At 39.4% G+C, this 16,590-nt stretch overlaps 1 protein-coding gene across 3 annotated transcripts in view; it reads right to left on the minus strand.

The window, feature by feature from the left end:
- Nucleotides 1-2,273: 2,273 nt before the first annotated feature.
- The window catches only part of LOC308383861 (epidermal retinol dehydrogenase 2-like), a 30,771-nt gene continuing 16,454 nt past the window's right edge, over nucleotides 2,274-16,590 (minus strand). For 2 of the 3 annotated variants that reach the window (XM_080862025.1, XM_080862024.1), the window contains exon 7: nucleotides 2,274-2,864. In XM_080862025.1, coding sequence (XP_080718151.1) covers nucleotides 2,768-2,864 — 97 coding nt within the window. In that variant the 3' untranslated portion in view covers nucleotides 2,274-2,767. Of the gene's footprint in view, nucleotides 2,865-11,606; nucleotides 14,661-16,590 lie in introns of those variants that run through there. The other variant, XM_080862026.1, reaches the window with a different exon arrangement.

Consider the following 16,590-nt stretch of genomic DNA (forward strand, 5'->3'; position numbering starts at 1 on the left):
TCAGATTGAGTTTTTCTGGCCTGAGCCCAGGCAGCACCCCTTTTTTTGAGGAGACTGGAGAGCTGAGGAGAAAACAAAGGATTGTTTCTGTATTTTTACTCTTTATTTTTACTTTTGATTTAAAAAAGAGAAGCTTACTCAAAGAAATGCTTAAAATCTTGTTTAAAAACTATTTGTGGTCTTGATTTTAGGAGTGTCGGAGTACAGCTACCACGCAGTGGTCACTGATCTCATTTGCACCAGTGTGAGAATGTTTATGTGGCATGTTAGTTAAAAATAAATCAATAAGTGACAACTTTTCCAGGTATTTAAGATTTGTGCTATAAATTAGTTGTGTGAGATTATATCAGTCACACATAGATTTAAAACTGAGGCAGAAGACGACCAGTCCCAGTTGAAATCTCCGGTCAGGATAATTTCATTAAAATCTAAAGTAGATCGTTTTTCCACTAAGTGAAATTAAAGCCTCACTACTAGCTGAGGGGCGTCTATAACAGCCCACAATGGTGATAAAATAGCCCTTGTAAAGTTAGAACTTGCAATGTGTTTACAAACAGTTACTGATGATTGGACAGTAACATGGAATTTGTTTTTTACATAAATTGAAACACTGGGCGGTCGCAGTGGAGAAGATTGTAACCCGTTAATGCGATGTGTTTGTCAGTAATTGTTCTTGTGAGCCAGGTTTCAGATAGTTTAACTGTTTCATTGTCATCAATAATAATACTGTCTGTTATCTATATATCTTGCTTTTTCCGCCCCATCTCCTCTCACATCCATTGGATCACATCCATGCATTTATTTTCGAGCTAGCTCTATGTGAGAGGCCTCAGAACACTCTAACCACCTCTGAGTCACAAACAAACAAACACACACACACACACACTCGAACAACGATCCACTTATAAACAGGCTCCCTCCAATAAGGTGTGGGGGCAGCCCAGAGCTCCTTGATGCATGATTATGAGTTTTTTCTTGTAATTTTGGGGGTGAGCAATGTGTCGTGAACTAATTTTCCCCCTTTTACGTTGGTTGCTTTTAGGGATAATATGATCTATTGAAGGGAGGAATGAATGATCACTTTCTGCTTACAAGGTTAAGACACAACTCACTTTCAAATGACTTGATGCAAGCGCTGTTTGCCGTAAATGGAGGAAGGAGCAGAAGGGCAAATGCAATTAGTTTCACTACAATTGCTGCAGACGTTTCTCTAGATCAACATGAGGCTGCCGAACAGAGCGATCGACCCGAGTGGGTTGGATCTGGGCAGCTGCCAGAATGATCGGACTGAGAACGTGGAAAGTTTGTGACAGAAAATATTCCTATTTTTAATTCATATTTAAAGTAATCATTAAACAGCAACTAGTAACTAGCCAATGCAATAGCTTTGGGTAAACTGAGCACAGAATGTCCTTAAATGCCAAAGCGAATTCATAAAAAGGCGACTGTACGCAGGCGAGGATCAGAGAATTTCAGAACTTTTAAAGAAAAATCTGAAATTGGATTTTACCTGCAGATTGGTGAGTTCTTGTACAGTTTACAAGACGTGAGGGCATCACAGGGAGAGAACCGAGCCATGTGTTTACCCATGGCCCTTTATGTAAAATATGTGGAATGAAGACATAATTACAAGATCTGACACACTAGGTGGGTGCAGAGAGTGGTAGCATTGCACACACACACACATGTATGCACGTGTTACATCAAAGACCAGATTTAAGTAGAGCTGCACGTGCTCATGGCTCCTGCTATGTTATATTACAGTTAAAGTTAGAAAGAGTTGCTTCAGGCCTACACAAAACCACATTTATTTCAATGTCACTGGTGCATCTGCACAAGCTGGAAGTCTCAACTTCAAAGATTTGTCTCAAGTTTTTGCTTCAACACACGACATTTAATGCCTCAACATTTTGTAAAGTTACTTACAAATAAAGACGTACTTAAATAAAGAAAATGATTTTTCCAGCCTGAACTAACTGCAGTTTTAAGTAATCTGAACCAACAGCTATTAACCTTAGCAGGGTGAGAAATTGTCTTAGAAATTCCTTTATCATGGTTGATTGTTCCTGAGTGCTTAGCTCTGGCACTTGGTGTTTGATGAGAAAGTATTTCAGCTGGTAAACACTAAACAGCATGAACAACTAAATGTATGCGTCAGCCTCTCTTTTCCTGGGGTCCCATTTTCAGGTCCATGGTGTGCCTGTTTAAAAACTCAACTGATGCCATTTTTAAAGGTTTCTAAATATAGCACGTTCACTGAAGAGGCCTCTTAGTAAATGGATGTTCTTTATTAATGCACTAAATTTGGTAGCAACATCATATAAGCATTTTTAATTGACAATTACGCTGGAAACTGTCAGTGTTAAACAATCTACACAAAGGCAATTTCAGAAATGTCAGGAAACATTCACAACAACGTCACATTTGATGCAGAGTTATGAGGACTAGCATGCATTAACAAAACTACATATAAAGGATCACCATGAGTGGTCTTTGTATTCCTGTTAATACTATATCACAGACTGTAAAATGACAATGATTCACTAATAATAATAATGCAATTTAAAAACACATTTAAAAACACATTCATTCATTTGGGAAGCTGAGATTTAAAACACAAGGCTCGTTATACTGAGATGTGCTGCTCCCTGATATTACACCAACAAACACTTAATTCGAGGGTTAACAATTAAATTGTTGTTGATGTTAATTTTAATGCATCCATCCTTCCATCTTAGGTATTCTTCATAAGTGCTTCTCCTCTCCGTCACTCCTGTTTCCTGGAGCGCCCCCTGAACGTGTCCATGAGGTTGAAGGCTCCCAGGTACTGGCCCAGAACAATGGCCTGCTTCATGTTCAGTACACTTTGAAGAGAGAAAAAACATAGAAATGAACATACAAAATACATACAAAAAGGTGTTTGACATCTGTGTTAGTTTCTTTTTATGTGCCAATGTCTTAATATGCTATAACAATGCAACTGCACCAGAAACTGCACGGACCAAAGCGAGTGTAAGTTTCCACGAACAGTTTCAACATCAACTCTGCAAAACTTTTGTGATCAAGTTTTACTGAGTAAAAAAGTCCAAATGCAACTGGAGTGGCTATAGCCTAGGAGAGGTCATCAGGGAGGTTGCTGGTTTGAACCCTGACTAATCCAGCATGCCAAAGTATCCTTGGGCAAGACATTGAGCCCCAAGGTGCTCTGTGTGGAATCACTGGATAGTCATATTTTCAGGTGGTTTAAGAAATTTGGCCAGATTTCCAGAAATTTAAGCGGCTCCATCCAAAGTGGAATGGATGCCATCTTTCCTAACAAGAGGTTGTGTTTCCCCCAGAAAGCTTCCGAAGTATGTACAAAACCCACATCATTGTTCATCCCTAACAGACTGGTAACAAACTTAATCAACTTCAGCCTCCTACACTCCATCTCCCTCTGGATTAGGACTTCCTCAGTGACTGCCCACAGAAAGTTGCTGAGGAAGTAGTAGGGCCGCACCTCTCCGCAGCACTCAGTCATTTTCAAACAAAATAAATGAACACTGGAGAGAGTGCCTCCTTTCAATAACCCTGCAGTATCTCATTTGTGCTATCAATACAAACCATACATGTTGACACACATGTATATAGACAGGGTGTATTATAAAGAGTCAGCCTATTATAAATAAATAAATTAATTTCAGTGCTTTAATTCCACAGCCATTCACAAACCTACTCTAGAAAGGGGGATTCAGTACCACATGGTTGCCAGTATGTAGCACAAGAAGTGCATTGTTAGCAGTAAACTCATCCACCTACAACATTTCCAAACATCTCACCACCATCCCAGCCCCCGGTGGAAAACACACCCCATTAAAAACTCTACAGACCTAAAACCTGGATCACTGGATCCAGATGAAACCAGAGTGTCCTTTAATGAGGCCTACATTTCCACTTGCATATCTTTAACCAAGGCAGTGGAGACTGTCACAACAAGACAACAGCATCCAGCTCCTTACAGAAGAGAACTTTACTCCTGAATACAATAGAACAGAACAGAATAGAATAGAATAGTCCTTTATTGTCACTGTACATGTACAATGAAATTGTGGGTGCTCCACAGTAACTGTGCTGGAATAAAAATATGAATAGTTGACAGCAGGAATAAATGGCAAACAGGAGAAATATGTACAGTCAAGAGGAATATATATCTAAAAATCAGAGAAAGGGCCACTGTAAAGAACAAGTTGCATTAGATTTACATGCTGTTAGACCACATACTTACAACCAGATATTTTAAACACAACAAGGGTATCTATAGATAAGTACAGCTCTTGGCTCTTTCAAACAGACAGAACCTAGCCACCAAAAGATATGTGGATGCCACTGCGGTTAAAATCAAAATCTATCAAAACCCAAGAAGTAGAATCTTTCACTGTTCACATCAGCTCAGTGGATAGAAACATAAAGCTCACCGGGGAAGACACAAAGGACCATAGTTTGCCATTTATGGACTGTGCTGAGCGCATTGAGGACTCGGGAAGCCTCAACATTTACGTTCACTGGAAGCTCACGCACACAGACCAGCATCTACTCTTTGACTCCCATCACCCTTTGAAACACAAACTTGGAGCAATCAGGACCCTGCAACACCGGGCAAAAGCCCATCCCAATAAGGCAGAAACAGAAAGAAAAGGAGCACATACATGTAAATGAACTCTTTCATCCCAAGGACAGAACTCCCAAACACAAACGAAGCAACATAGTGTATGTACTGGAGAAACCAAACAGCTACTCAATAAACACACGACACCTCGACGGGACACGACTCACTGTAAAGATGAGCAAGGCAGCAGAGCAAAGCTAGCCAGCTGGTTCTTAGAAAGTTTATGATCACGTGAGAAGTTCTAAAACAATGAAACTGTACCTCCAGCAACTCTACAAGAGTGCTGCAGCAATCCTTTAAAAATAAACAAACATTCCAAGGACTGATGACCTCATTAGCATCATTAGCATTAAGCATAACAATGAATCTAACAAACAGCTCCTAATGGAACAAAATATTTGTTCTAATTTAAATAGGTCATGTCTAATAATTTCATAGAGCCAGAATAATGTTGCTTGCATTTCTCACTGGTAGCGAAATCTGGATGACTAACAACTCCAACAATGACTGTCTTCAAAGAGGGAGCAGAGACAAGGCAGGATAATACAACACATTATTAAAAGCCCGGATACAATGGCTTTTATCTAAAATGAACAGAGGTGACAGGCGAGGCACTATCTGTGAGCTGTATTTGTGTGAGCTGTTTTCCAGAGACAAAAATCTTTCTAATAGAGAATAATAGCCCTGTCCTCAGATAAATGGACTAGAGGAAGAAGAAGAAAAGAATGGCAGACATCTTTTCTTCTTAAACACTCACTCATGAAATACAATTAAAGAACAAAACCATTCAGCAGCAGTGCAGGGGGCTTCAGCTATCTAAGACCTGGCTCTTCCAAATGGTGCATTATTATTTCTATTATCAGTGTTATTGCTAAGGTATTACAGATTTCACTCATTTGGGTAAAGTGATGTGAAGTTTACACAGTGCTCATACAACTAGACTTTTAACTTATGTTGGCAAGCTGAGGGCAGTCAAATACAATGTGACCTTACAGTCCCAGCAAGAAATCATTGCAACTTCTGTTAACCTCTTAAACACCCAAAGATGGGTGCAAGAGGGAGGAGATCGTGGAGATCAGGAAACCACATTAACAGGTTAATGCACTATTATGTAAAACTCACGCGCTGACATTTTTGCTCACTTCTGCTGCCTTTATAACCAAAAGGGGTTAACCTCCCTCACTATTCTCGGAGCTTCAGACTCAGGTGTCAAGCAACTCATATTGATGTGGTGATCAGAAGCTGCGGAAAGTGAATAACATGCAGTGACTTTGAGCAACTACATGTGAAACAACTGTGCTCGAAGGGAAGTGGCAGAACTTCCAGGGGAGCATGTGAAGCCAATGAGAGCAAAGTATGGCGTTGATTGACATACGAGCTGGTGGAAATTTGCTCACCTTCATACAAACTGTACAGAAAATCTGCAATGTTTTAAAGTTCCACCAATGCATTGAAAAGGCAAGTCACATTTTAGACAGACTACGATCTCTCCTCTTTGTTGACTTCTACAGAATTACTGACACAGTAAATGCCACATTCAAAATGTCTATATGATGTTCTGCGATCCCATTTCCCTAACTGAGCAACAGAAAACTGATAGAAATATTAAGTTTATTATTAACCTTTATTTTACCAGGAAAAGTCCCATTGAGATTAAAAACCTCTTTTCCAAGGGAGTCCTGGCCAAGAGGCGACAACATGTTAAAATTACAAAGTTACATACATGATTATAAGTAACAATTAAAGTTTAATTAAGTTTGAGTGCAAGGTTCAATTAGCTGAGAATTATATTTTTGACACATCGAAAAAGGATGAAAACTCCCAGTACAGACTGTTAATTGGCAACTGCAGATATGATACATCTTCATGTTTTTGGCATAAATTGTAATACACCTCTATATATTAATGTTAGAATTGATTTTATTTAAATAAATACTGTAGAATAAAGACCCTACAATATTAGAAAGAAAATCTGAACAATCTGACAATCCCCCATGAGCAAGCATGTATCGACAGTGGAGAGCAAAAACTCCCTTTTAACAGGAAGAAACCTCCAGCACAACCAGGCTCAGGGAGGGAGCAGCTGAGTTTCAGAAGAAACCTCAAAATCAGTTTCTTCACTCTTAGTCCACTCTATTTTTGCAAATTTACACACCAAACTCACATTTAATCATTAGTAATTATTACAATTCATCTAATTTCTATTTCCCCATAATTCTTAGCTAGTACCCTTTTAAAAGGGAGTTTTTTTCCTCCCCATTGATGCCAGGTGCTTGCTCGTAGGACATTGTCTGATTGTTGGTCTTTTCTCTCGATTATTGAGGCAACTGTTTGTTGATTTGGTCCTATTATTTGGTGCTATATAAAAAACTGTAATGAACCAGATGAACAAACACTAAAATAGGACTGTGGCCTGCATTCGCTTTCATCACTATAACAAGGAGAACCAGGAATATCATTAACATATGTAAATCCATTACACAAATAATGGCTGCAGCTCCTAACTTCATCACCACTCAGTCAGGTTTCATATCCATTCAAGATTACATTTTCAGAATATCACACACTGCTACCAAACACATCCTGTAAATTTGTTATTCTGCCACGCTGCCAGTCTAACCCTTCAAGCTGCCTTAGATTCGTTTCCTCAGATATCTACTATATTTTCCAAAAGCATCCACCCACCTGTATTTTTCATGTCTTGGCTCTTTTCCTTGAATAAGAAGATATTTTCCTAAATGTATATAAAGACAACAAAGCAAACATCCTGGGTGCTTTTAGTTGGGAACCTTTATTTGACTTACACTGGTGAAATACAACTTATATAACAAAGTCTCTATTTAAAGAGATGGTAAATGGATAGGTTCCTATATAGGGAAAGCCATGTGTGGTTGTAACACATTGTGCTTAAGCATCTGTAACTCAATGAATTTTTGTACTTTGAAACAAAATATCCTGTTTGTTTACTATGAATGACACCTGCAAGAATACCACAGATCTCATGTGTTAACATTAAAATTACACCAGAGAACATGCTTCAAAAAAGTGGTTTATTGAAAAGAAAGAACAGCGTCCGCCTCTCTCTGTGACTGGCCATAACTCAAACACACTCTTGTGGTATCAGTGTGTAAATTAGTTCACTAAACAAACTTTCATGACACTACAAATACTCAAACAGTTAGTACAATGCACCTGTGTGACAAACATATAGGTTTGATTTAAAGTGCAGGCTGGGTGGACATTTTACCCAAACTACCTCCGGCTTTGAGTTAACAAATCCAGACAGACAACGCAAAAGTTTTTGTCATCTGCTGTCTCAGAATCTTCAGCGTTACTTTAAGACTTTTTTGGGCACATTTCTATTTTTCTTCTGCTCGCCTTGATTTTTTCCTGAGATACTCTTTCTTGTAATATTGGTTATTTTCTGGTCCACTTGCATTAGTGCTTGTTTTAAATGGTAAATGGACGGATTCTTATATAGCACTTTTTTCTTCTTCTTTTCTCTTCTTTTTAGAAGGTTTGTATGGTGGATCAAAATCTGCCAGTACTTTTCTGCTTCGTAATTTGATCAATTTTGGTAATATTCCCAATACTACTGGTTAAAATCCAGCCCAAAACCATGGTAGAGTCTGCACCATGCACCATGTTTTACAGATGGCTGTTGTGTCTTTCTCTTGACCTGCTTCGTACCTATTGATGAAGGTTTGAACCATAAATTTCCCATTTGAAGTCCCTCCACCATCAGACCTGTTCCCACTGATTTTCAGTCCAGTTCTTGTTTAATTTGGCATAGCTCAGCATTTTCTCCATGTTTCCCTTCTTTAAGAATGGCTCCTTGACAGCAATGCTTCCACTGAGACTGTCTTTACTGTCTTTTCATCTGTTTCTTAAGGACATGACTTTCAGATACTGTTTTATCTTCTTTAAATTGTTTTGTTAGGTCTGCCCCCTTTTCCCCATAGATTCGATTAAAGAAATGTGAGCAAATTATGTGTTTTTGCGACAGGCTACTAGTAACAAAGTCCTCAAAGATACAATTTAAAACTGAGAAATGCACAGCTTTTCCATCTTCTCTTCTGCACAGTTTCTTTCTTGAATATCAACTGTGCTAGACAAACAGTGAAAGAATGACTGTATCTGCATTACAGTGTGCAACAGCACGCTGAGACAGAAAAATCTGTAATACGACACCTCAGATGCTGGCAAACCTCTGCATGAGACTCAGACAGGTTTGCAAGTCAAAATGAGAAGACAAATTTACTGGGTGTGAACGCATACCGCTCCGTCATTACTTTTAGAGAATAGTGGCCATTTCCCACACAATGCCAGCTGATGATGCGGGCATCGCTGAATAGCTAAAGACATTAAATTGTCAGGGATTACATAGCGCTTTTCTACTCTCCCGGAGTACTCAAAGTGCTGTATACAACATGCCTCATTCACCCATTCATACAAGCACTTCTAAACTCAAGTGCAAACTAACAAACTCCGATGAACACATCAGAGGGCAACTTGGTGTTAGTATCTTGGATACTAACACTAACTAATACCAAGGATATTTGGCATGCAGATTGGGGAAGCCCAGGATCAAACCGCCAACCTTCCAATCAGTAGCTGATCTGCTCTACCACCTGAGCCACATCCCATACTGGTGTACTGATGATCATTTCAGACTGCCTCTTCTTCCTGATCCTGCCAGTCTTTTTTCTTGGCCCTGGTTTTGAAAATGGCCGTATACCTGAAGAATTGACTGTCTGAGCTGTAGACAACCCTGAGGTACTAGGTTCATCTAGAGGACAGGACATAAATAGTAAGGAAGTCATAAGTCCCTAGGAGAGTTGGAGGACAGCATGGCTGGGAACTTGCAGATCTTAGTGATGGACCTGGTTCTGGGCGGTCTTTGATTCGTGACGGTGCATCGCTACACTTCTCAAAAATGTCAGTGTTGAAGGGCGAAATATCTGTGGACTGTAAACCAGATGGAATGGTTTTGGGTGTTGCAGCTGGAGGCAGAGCAGCCTCGACAATCCCTGGAATATAATACATGATCATAGTCTTGGCAGAATTCATCTTCATCCAGGCAACACTTGCATTATTTCCCGTTTTCTTAAATGGGTCATAGACACTGCGATCCAGTGGATGAGGTTCATGGGTGCAGATGGGATGGAAGGTAAGCGCCATGATTCCCCTTTCCTCGCAGAACTGGATAGCTTTCACTGATATATGCACTACCACACGCCTTTAATGGTTTTTCTTTATTTTCATGACTAGTTGCCTCTGCACTCCTCTGCAACAGGCTGTGGTTCTGCTTCATAAAAATTGTAAACCATGTGCTTCTCACCACATGATTGTGGGTGTTATAAGTTACTGTGAGCTAATAAAAAAACTTTCAGACCTAAAAAAAGAAGTGGAATAACGACTGAGTACAAACATTTTTTTTAATTGGTCAGGCACCTTTGCTAGTATTCTGTCTAACTTATAACCAGGTCTGCTGTCGAAGTCGAATAGTCAACCAACACTTTTTCCTGCGCTTCGGAGAAAGCTTTATTGCTGCTATACTAACCTACCAAGGATCACGGGGTCTCTGTCTCACAGCTTTTTGCAGCATCTACTCAGTGTTACATGGCAGATGTTCCTTTGCCACTGATCTGACTGCCTTCAGCAGCCACACCAGTATCAGTATCCCTTTTCCAGGCAGCTGGAAAAGTATAAAAATGAATAAACTCTTCTTTAGGGAAGGGGATGGTTGTAACACTTAAAAAATATGTTACAACCCACCCTACCATTATCTGTTAACGGCTTTAGCATTGTGGTTTGAAATGATCAGGGGGAAAATGCATCACAGTTTGCCTAAGAAACTACAATTTCATCTACTGTAAGTCACACTGTTTTGCAGTTTAAGCACTAAACAAAGTTTAGCACTAAACCTGCTCAAAAGATCAACTTTCTTACCTCAAAATCAGTTTTCCCCCCAATAAAACCTGCATGCAGCGGTTTCCAGCCATGACAACCACCATGCAAAAACAGGGATTGTGTCATGTGGGCAAACACTGAAATGATCGTGAGACTCCTAGCGCCTTCCTCATTGGTGACATTTGTGGTGTTATGAGTCTCCCCTAGTGCTTTTCTACTCTGCTCGAACACTCAGAGCATTTTATACTCGAGCCTCATTCATAAAGGGTAACACCATCCAGAGTAACTACCATTAGAATCTACTGTCAGAGGCCATAAGACCATTTGTAACCTTCACTTTGCACTTTCTGTACCGTGATGATCGTTACATTCTGACTGAAACTACTCAAAAGACAAAAAGGAATGAAAGGAAGGTTGGAGATTGGCCTATAATTAGCTAAGGCAGCTGGGTCTAGAGATGCTTTCTGAGTAACAGTTTAAATACTGCCACCTTAATGACTGCTGGTACATAGCCCATTAATAGAAACAGATTGATCATATTTAAGTTTAACCATTACATAGTTTTAAATGCATCACCAAAAGGCAAAGATGGTGCAGCAGCAGGGATACACCTGTCATGGGGAAGTGATGTGGCCACTCTATGTCTCAAGTCTTTTAAATTAGCTCTGCTGAGCTGGATCCTTCCAAGACCTTTGTTTTCTCTGTAGGAATACATGATGAAGGAAAAACTTCCTAATTATGTGACTTTGGCCCTACCTTGCTTTTTTACTTAAAGTTCTTAACCACAAGTGTGTTTACTAGGTGCGTGAAGTGTCCCTTGTATCCTAGGGGCAGACCCAGCAGGTTGCTGAAAATTATTTTTATTTTACATTGTGTTTCTCAGCACCACTGTTGTGGAAGCTAATGGGGTTCCTTATAAATAAACAAATAAACCACTACAGACGAGTTTAAAACAAACAAGATGATTGAAGTGGATACAGTAGCTGTAATTCAAGAGGTTTAAGAAAAGTATTCATTTTTGTTTATAATCAGAGTCAATTTTACACACGTGACACATTTTCAGTCTCAAAGGCAGAAAAAATATCTAACAAATAAAAAAAATATGTAATTTTTACACAATGAAAATTGTGCAGTCACTAAATGCCTCACGTCTGGAACCCATGAACATCACCAAATGCTGCATTTCCTCCGTTCAGAGAATCTGCCAGCCCTTTACTGTAGCGTCCCTCAGCCATATTTTTTAATCCAGTTTTGACAGACTAGTTGATACAATATCCAAATTCTTTGCCTTTAGAAACTTGTTTGCTTTTGCAGTGTATATTGTGTCTTTATACATTTGTATTATAACAGGCAGCGTGGTTTGTGAATGCGATAACTTAAGAACAAGATGATGTAGGATTTTAAAATTCATACCACAGGTGTACCTACTTGGCATGTTAGATGAGTCAGAATCTCAGTGACCTTGGATTTAAGGTCAAGGTCAGGGGTCACGTTTTCTGAAAATCCTGTGAATGCAATAACTCAAGTAGGAAGACACTTAAGATTTTCAAATGGATACCAAACATGCATCTACTTGGAGGCTGAGGGGCGGCACTGGCAGCTGACACAAACACGTTTACAGTCATTCACTCGTCAACATCAAAGGCCGGAGACGGTGATCACATCACAGATTTATTAGCAGCTCAGAACAAACTCTATAATCTCCATCTTTGTAACTCTGGCACTAAATAAATGAAATTTAACTGAATTGAATGCAGCTGTCTGTTCAACAGACCAGACTGGTCAGTGACTCGTGTCTGAGAGGATTCCAGTATTTGAGTGAAGTTGAGCCTAAAATGACCAAAAATCAAAAACTGAACTAGATGCATTTGAGGTGAGTTTTAAATGCAGGCTGCAGACAGTCTGTGCTCTGAACATTGGACTGATTCTTATACAGCGCTTTTCTACTCTCCCGGAGTGCTCAAAGCACTGTGTACATGAACATGAATGAACATGCCACATTCAGCCATTCACACCCACTCATACAAGCACTTCCTTCTATACTTAAGCATTCACACTAGGGCTGCCACAAACGATTATTTTGATAGTCGACTAGTCACCGATTATTTTTGCGATTAGTCGACTAATCAGATCATCATCCACTGGACGTAAAACTACAGCTTATTGCACCAGCAGCATCTGCTCTTATATAACTATCATTAGCTTACAGCTTTAAGTGTTTAAGGTCTGTGCTAACTAAAAATAAAGACAAGATGATAGTTTATTAAATTTTAATGAAATTTGCAGATTGTTTCAGTGAAGTTTAATAAACTCCTTGCTATCTAAAATATAACAGGACACCGGAGTAAATTCTCCAGCATCTCACACTTCTGATGATCAGCTGTCTGCTTGATGTTTATTCAGCTGTGTAAAAACTATAACTTTAATCTCAGCCAAACCGATTTACTCAGGAACAAATAAAATACTAAAAAAAGCCAAACAATAACATTTTAATTGATCTAAGTGACTCATATATCATGTTTAACCTGAGTAGCGAAAGACGGCGGTGGGTTTGAAAACGATTTGCCGGGAGTCCGGTGTTCTCACGGCTCTAGTGAGCGTTAAACCCCGGCTAGCTATCGAGCTAGTGGGTAACAGGCGTCTCCGAAAACGTCGGAGCGCTTTTGAAAATATGTGGTGTCCTGATAAACTGAGCCGATATTTGAGGTTTACACAGCTACATTCTCGCCTGAAAATATGTTAAACGTTTATTTTGTGACCCAGAAAGAATAATAAGAGTAAAGTTAAAACTAACTAGCTGCCGCCATTGTTGACAACTGCGCTGGGCTGCGCTATGAATTCTGGGACACAGCTTCTTCTTCTTCGGGGTTTAACGGCAGCTGGCATCCTTGTACATGCAGTGCTGCCATCTTCTGTTTCAGTCCGTTATTACACTCTTAAATCCTGCTACTTATTCCTGCGTCTTTTGGGATCTTACAAAGCTTCAAACGACGCGTCGACTATTAAATCAGTCGGCGACGATTTTAATAGTCGACGTAATCGTGACTAGTCGACTAATCGTGGCAGCCCTAATTCACACACATTCACACTCTGATGAACGCATCGGAGAGCAACTCGGGGTTAGTATCTTGTCCAAGGACACTTGACATGCAGACAGGAGCCGGGGATCGAACCACCAACAGTAGCTCAGTAGCTGATCTGCTCTACCACCTGAGCTACAGCCATTTCATTTGTTCACATTAATAAAATTCAGAAAATTAACAGATTTATCAATATGACAACACTATCATTAAATTGGGGATTAGATGAATTACAATCAAGTATTTCACTTTGTGTTTGAGGCAACACAAAGACATTAGATGCTCTTAAAAAACAAAAACAATCTAATTCATGGAACGAGGTCCCAGGAATCCTAAGGATCTGAAACATCTGAGATCTTAGGGATCTTGGTCAGTCGGTGGCTGATCCGATACCTGCTGATCTCTAATCTGGATTATAACATGCTCTGAAACCAGTTAGGCATGAGTTGCCATGGTAATCTTCCCCAATAAGAAATGATCCACCTTTGTAGTTCTTAAACCACTGGGTTAGTTAGCTGCGTAAGAGCAATCCAGCTTTGTAGCACAAGTCAGGTCCAGGAAGATTTGACCCCACATCTTGTTTCAGTATAATGACATTGGCGAATACAATATTAGGGAAACACAAATTTAATGAAAGTTAAATAAGTGTTATGAGAGCAAGACATAGTATCTGAATGTTGTCTTTAATACTTGACATTTTAGATATTATATAGCACTCATGGCTTCACTACATGTAAATACACCATCACATGTAAAAATGTCATGTGCTGGGTTTCATGGTCAATAAAGCATCAAATCCCTCCTAGTAAACTTCAACATTTAGCACAGACGGAGGTTGCAGAATGTTTCGTTACACGTTACAACAGTCCGAGCTACAATGTGCCCTGTACGTGGTTAGAGATTACAGCTGAGCACAACATCCAAACACATTTCAGTGTGCACTGAGGCGTTTGTGGCAGTCTATTTCAACGGCCAATTCCATGTAACGGCCAAAGAGGTAGCGCAGCTTCCACTGTAACACACTGACGATGATGGAGGGAAACAAAAGAGAACAGGATGAGGACAACAGAAATATAACCCCATCAGCACCAAGGTCATTTTAATGAAATGCATAACATATGTAACCATTACGGCAATCGAATAATCTGCCAGTGATGGCTGTGATGTCATTTTAATTATAAGGAAATAATATTTCTCTTCAACAATCAGTTTAAAGCCAAGTTTAACCTCATGTTATTGCTGGGATGTATCCATCTAAAAACAAACATCCACACAAAAAGATGACAAAGACGAGGACAGACCTGAAACAACTACTGTACCAAACACACCGACAACGATAAGACCATTACATAAACAACATGCAACATTACTGTATTCTGGCACAAAAGTCATCCAAGTGGAATCTTTATGAGTGTTAGTTAGTGTGCATGAGTTCAGTGTGTGCCAAAGACATTATTTAGGTCTGAGTCATTCTGGAAACGTTAGTAAGAGGGCAAAAAGAAATAATTAAAAACAAAATAAATCTCAGAATCAGTTTTGGGTTTGTTTTGTTTTTTAAATATACAATAAGTTTTTGCACGTATCAAATTGGTTTTAAATTTGGTGCCTTTTCACACCGGACATACGGACATACGACGTCCGTGTGAACATTTTGTGCGTTAAAAATACTTTTGGACTACCTATTGCTAATGCAGCCGTTCACACCAATCGTGTATTTTTATTGGACGAATTTGCTGAATTTATTTTTGTCAAACCAAGCTTGACTCTTCAGATGTTTTGGATCCGAATAAACTGATCTGACCAACCAAATCGCTGTATTTGGCAACAAGCTTGCTCATAGCTGCATATACAATGATACAGAAAGAGGAAAATGTTACCATTTTTACCACAGACACACTGATGAACGCTGGTCTGGCTCACTGGGCTCTCTGAAACGATTTCTCCTCCTCAGATCTGTTTCCAACTCTGGTAACAGCAGTTCAAACTGACACACTGACATCCTTCAATATGTATGGAACTCGTGACACAGCTTCAGCTGCTGGACAAAGCCATAAAACTCTCTCTGCTGAGAAATGGATAAAACCTAGAATCTGGATTTCTCCTTTTCTCATTTAGGAACATCACCACTTTATGTGGACTCCGTTTTAATCGTTTGCTGTTTTAACTGTTTGGAGTTTGTTGAAATAGTTTTGTGAGCTTTAAGCTGAGATTCTGGCAAAATATATATATATATTAGGGGTGCAACGATACACAAAATTCACGGTTCGGTTCGATACTTTGGTGTCACGGTTTCATATTTTTTTGATACAAAAAAATGTTCATGCTTTTTTAATTTGTCATTTATTAAAATTATAAATATATATTTTAACTCAAAAGTACAGTTTTTAAATTTAATGTTGCTGAAACAACAAAGTAATAAAAAATAAATCTGATTGAGGAATCCCTCATCTTTGGAAAAGAGAGTTTATTACAGAGAAATGGCTCTTTCAAAATAAAAGCTGTACTATACACTTCTTCTGGGCTATATTCTCAGCAGCATATTAAACATATCAGGTCCCCATAAGGAGAATCCTGTGCTAACGGCTGTCTAAATGACTCGGGTAAAGTTTGTAGCATGCATGCTTGTTGTCTGCTTCCACTTGTCTTTGCACTAGGATGCTGTCGGAGTAAATGTGCAGTCATATTCGTTGTGTTCCCACTAGTGCTGTCAGCGTTAATCTGAAATGACGTTAACGCCACAACACGGCAAATCTCCGTTAACGAGCTACCGCGGATCGCCCCGTGCGTGGGGCTGGACGGCCAACAAGCTAACAAGCTAACACACTAGTTCCCACCCATGTAATTGAGCATTGCGTGGCACATCCAACATACTGTTTTACTTTAGTCCATGACGCGCTTACCTTCAGGGTCATACGTCACATGAAAACCAAAATAATTCCAAACGCCAGATCT

Source organism: Rhamphochromis sp. 'chilingali' (genome assembly GCF_963969265.1).
Source record: "Rhamphochromis sp. 'chilingali' genome assembly, chromosome: 16".
NCBI lineage: Eukaryota > Metazoa > Chordata > Actinopteri > Cichliformes > Cichlidae > Rhamphochromis > Rhamphochromis sp. 'chilingali'.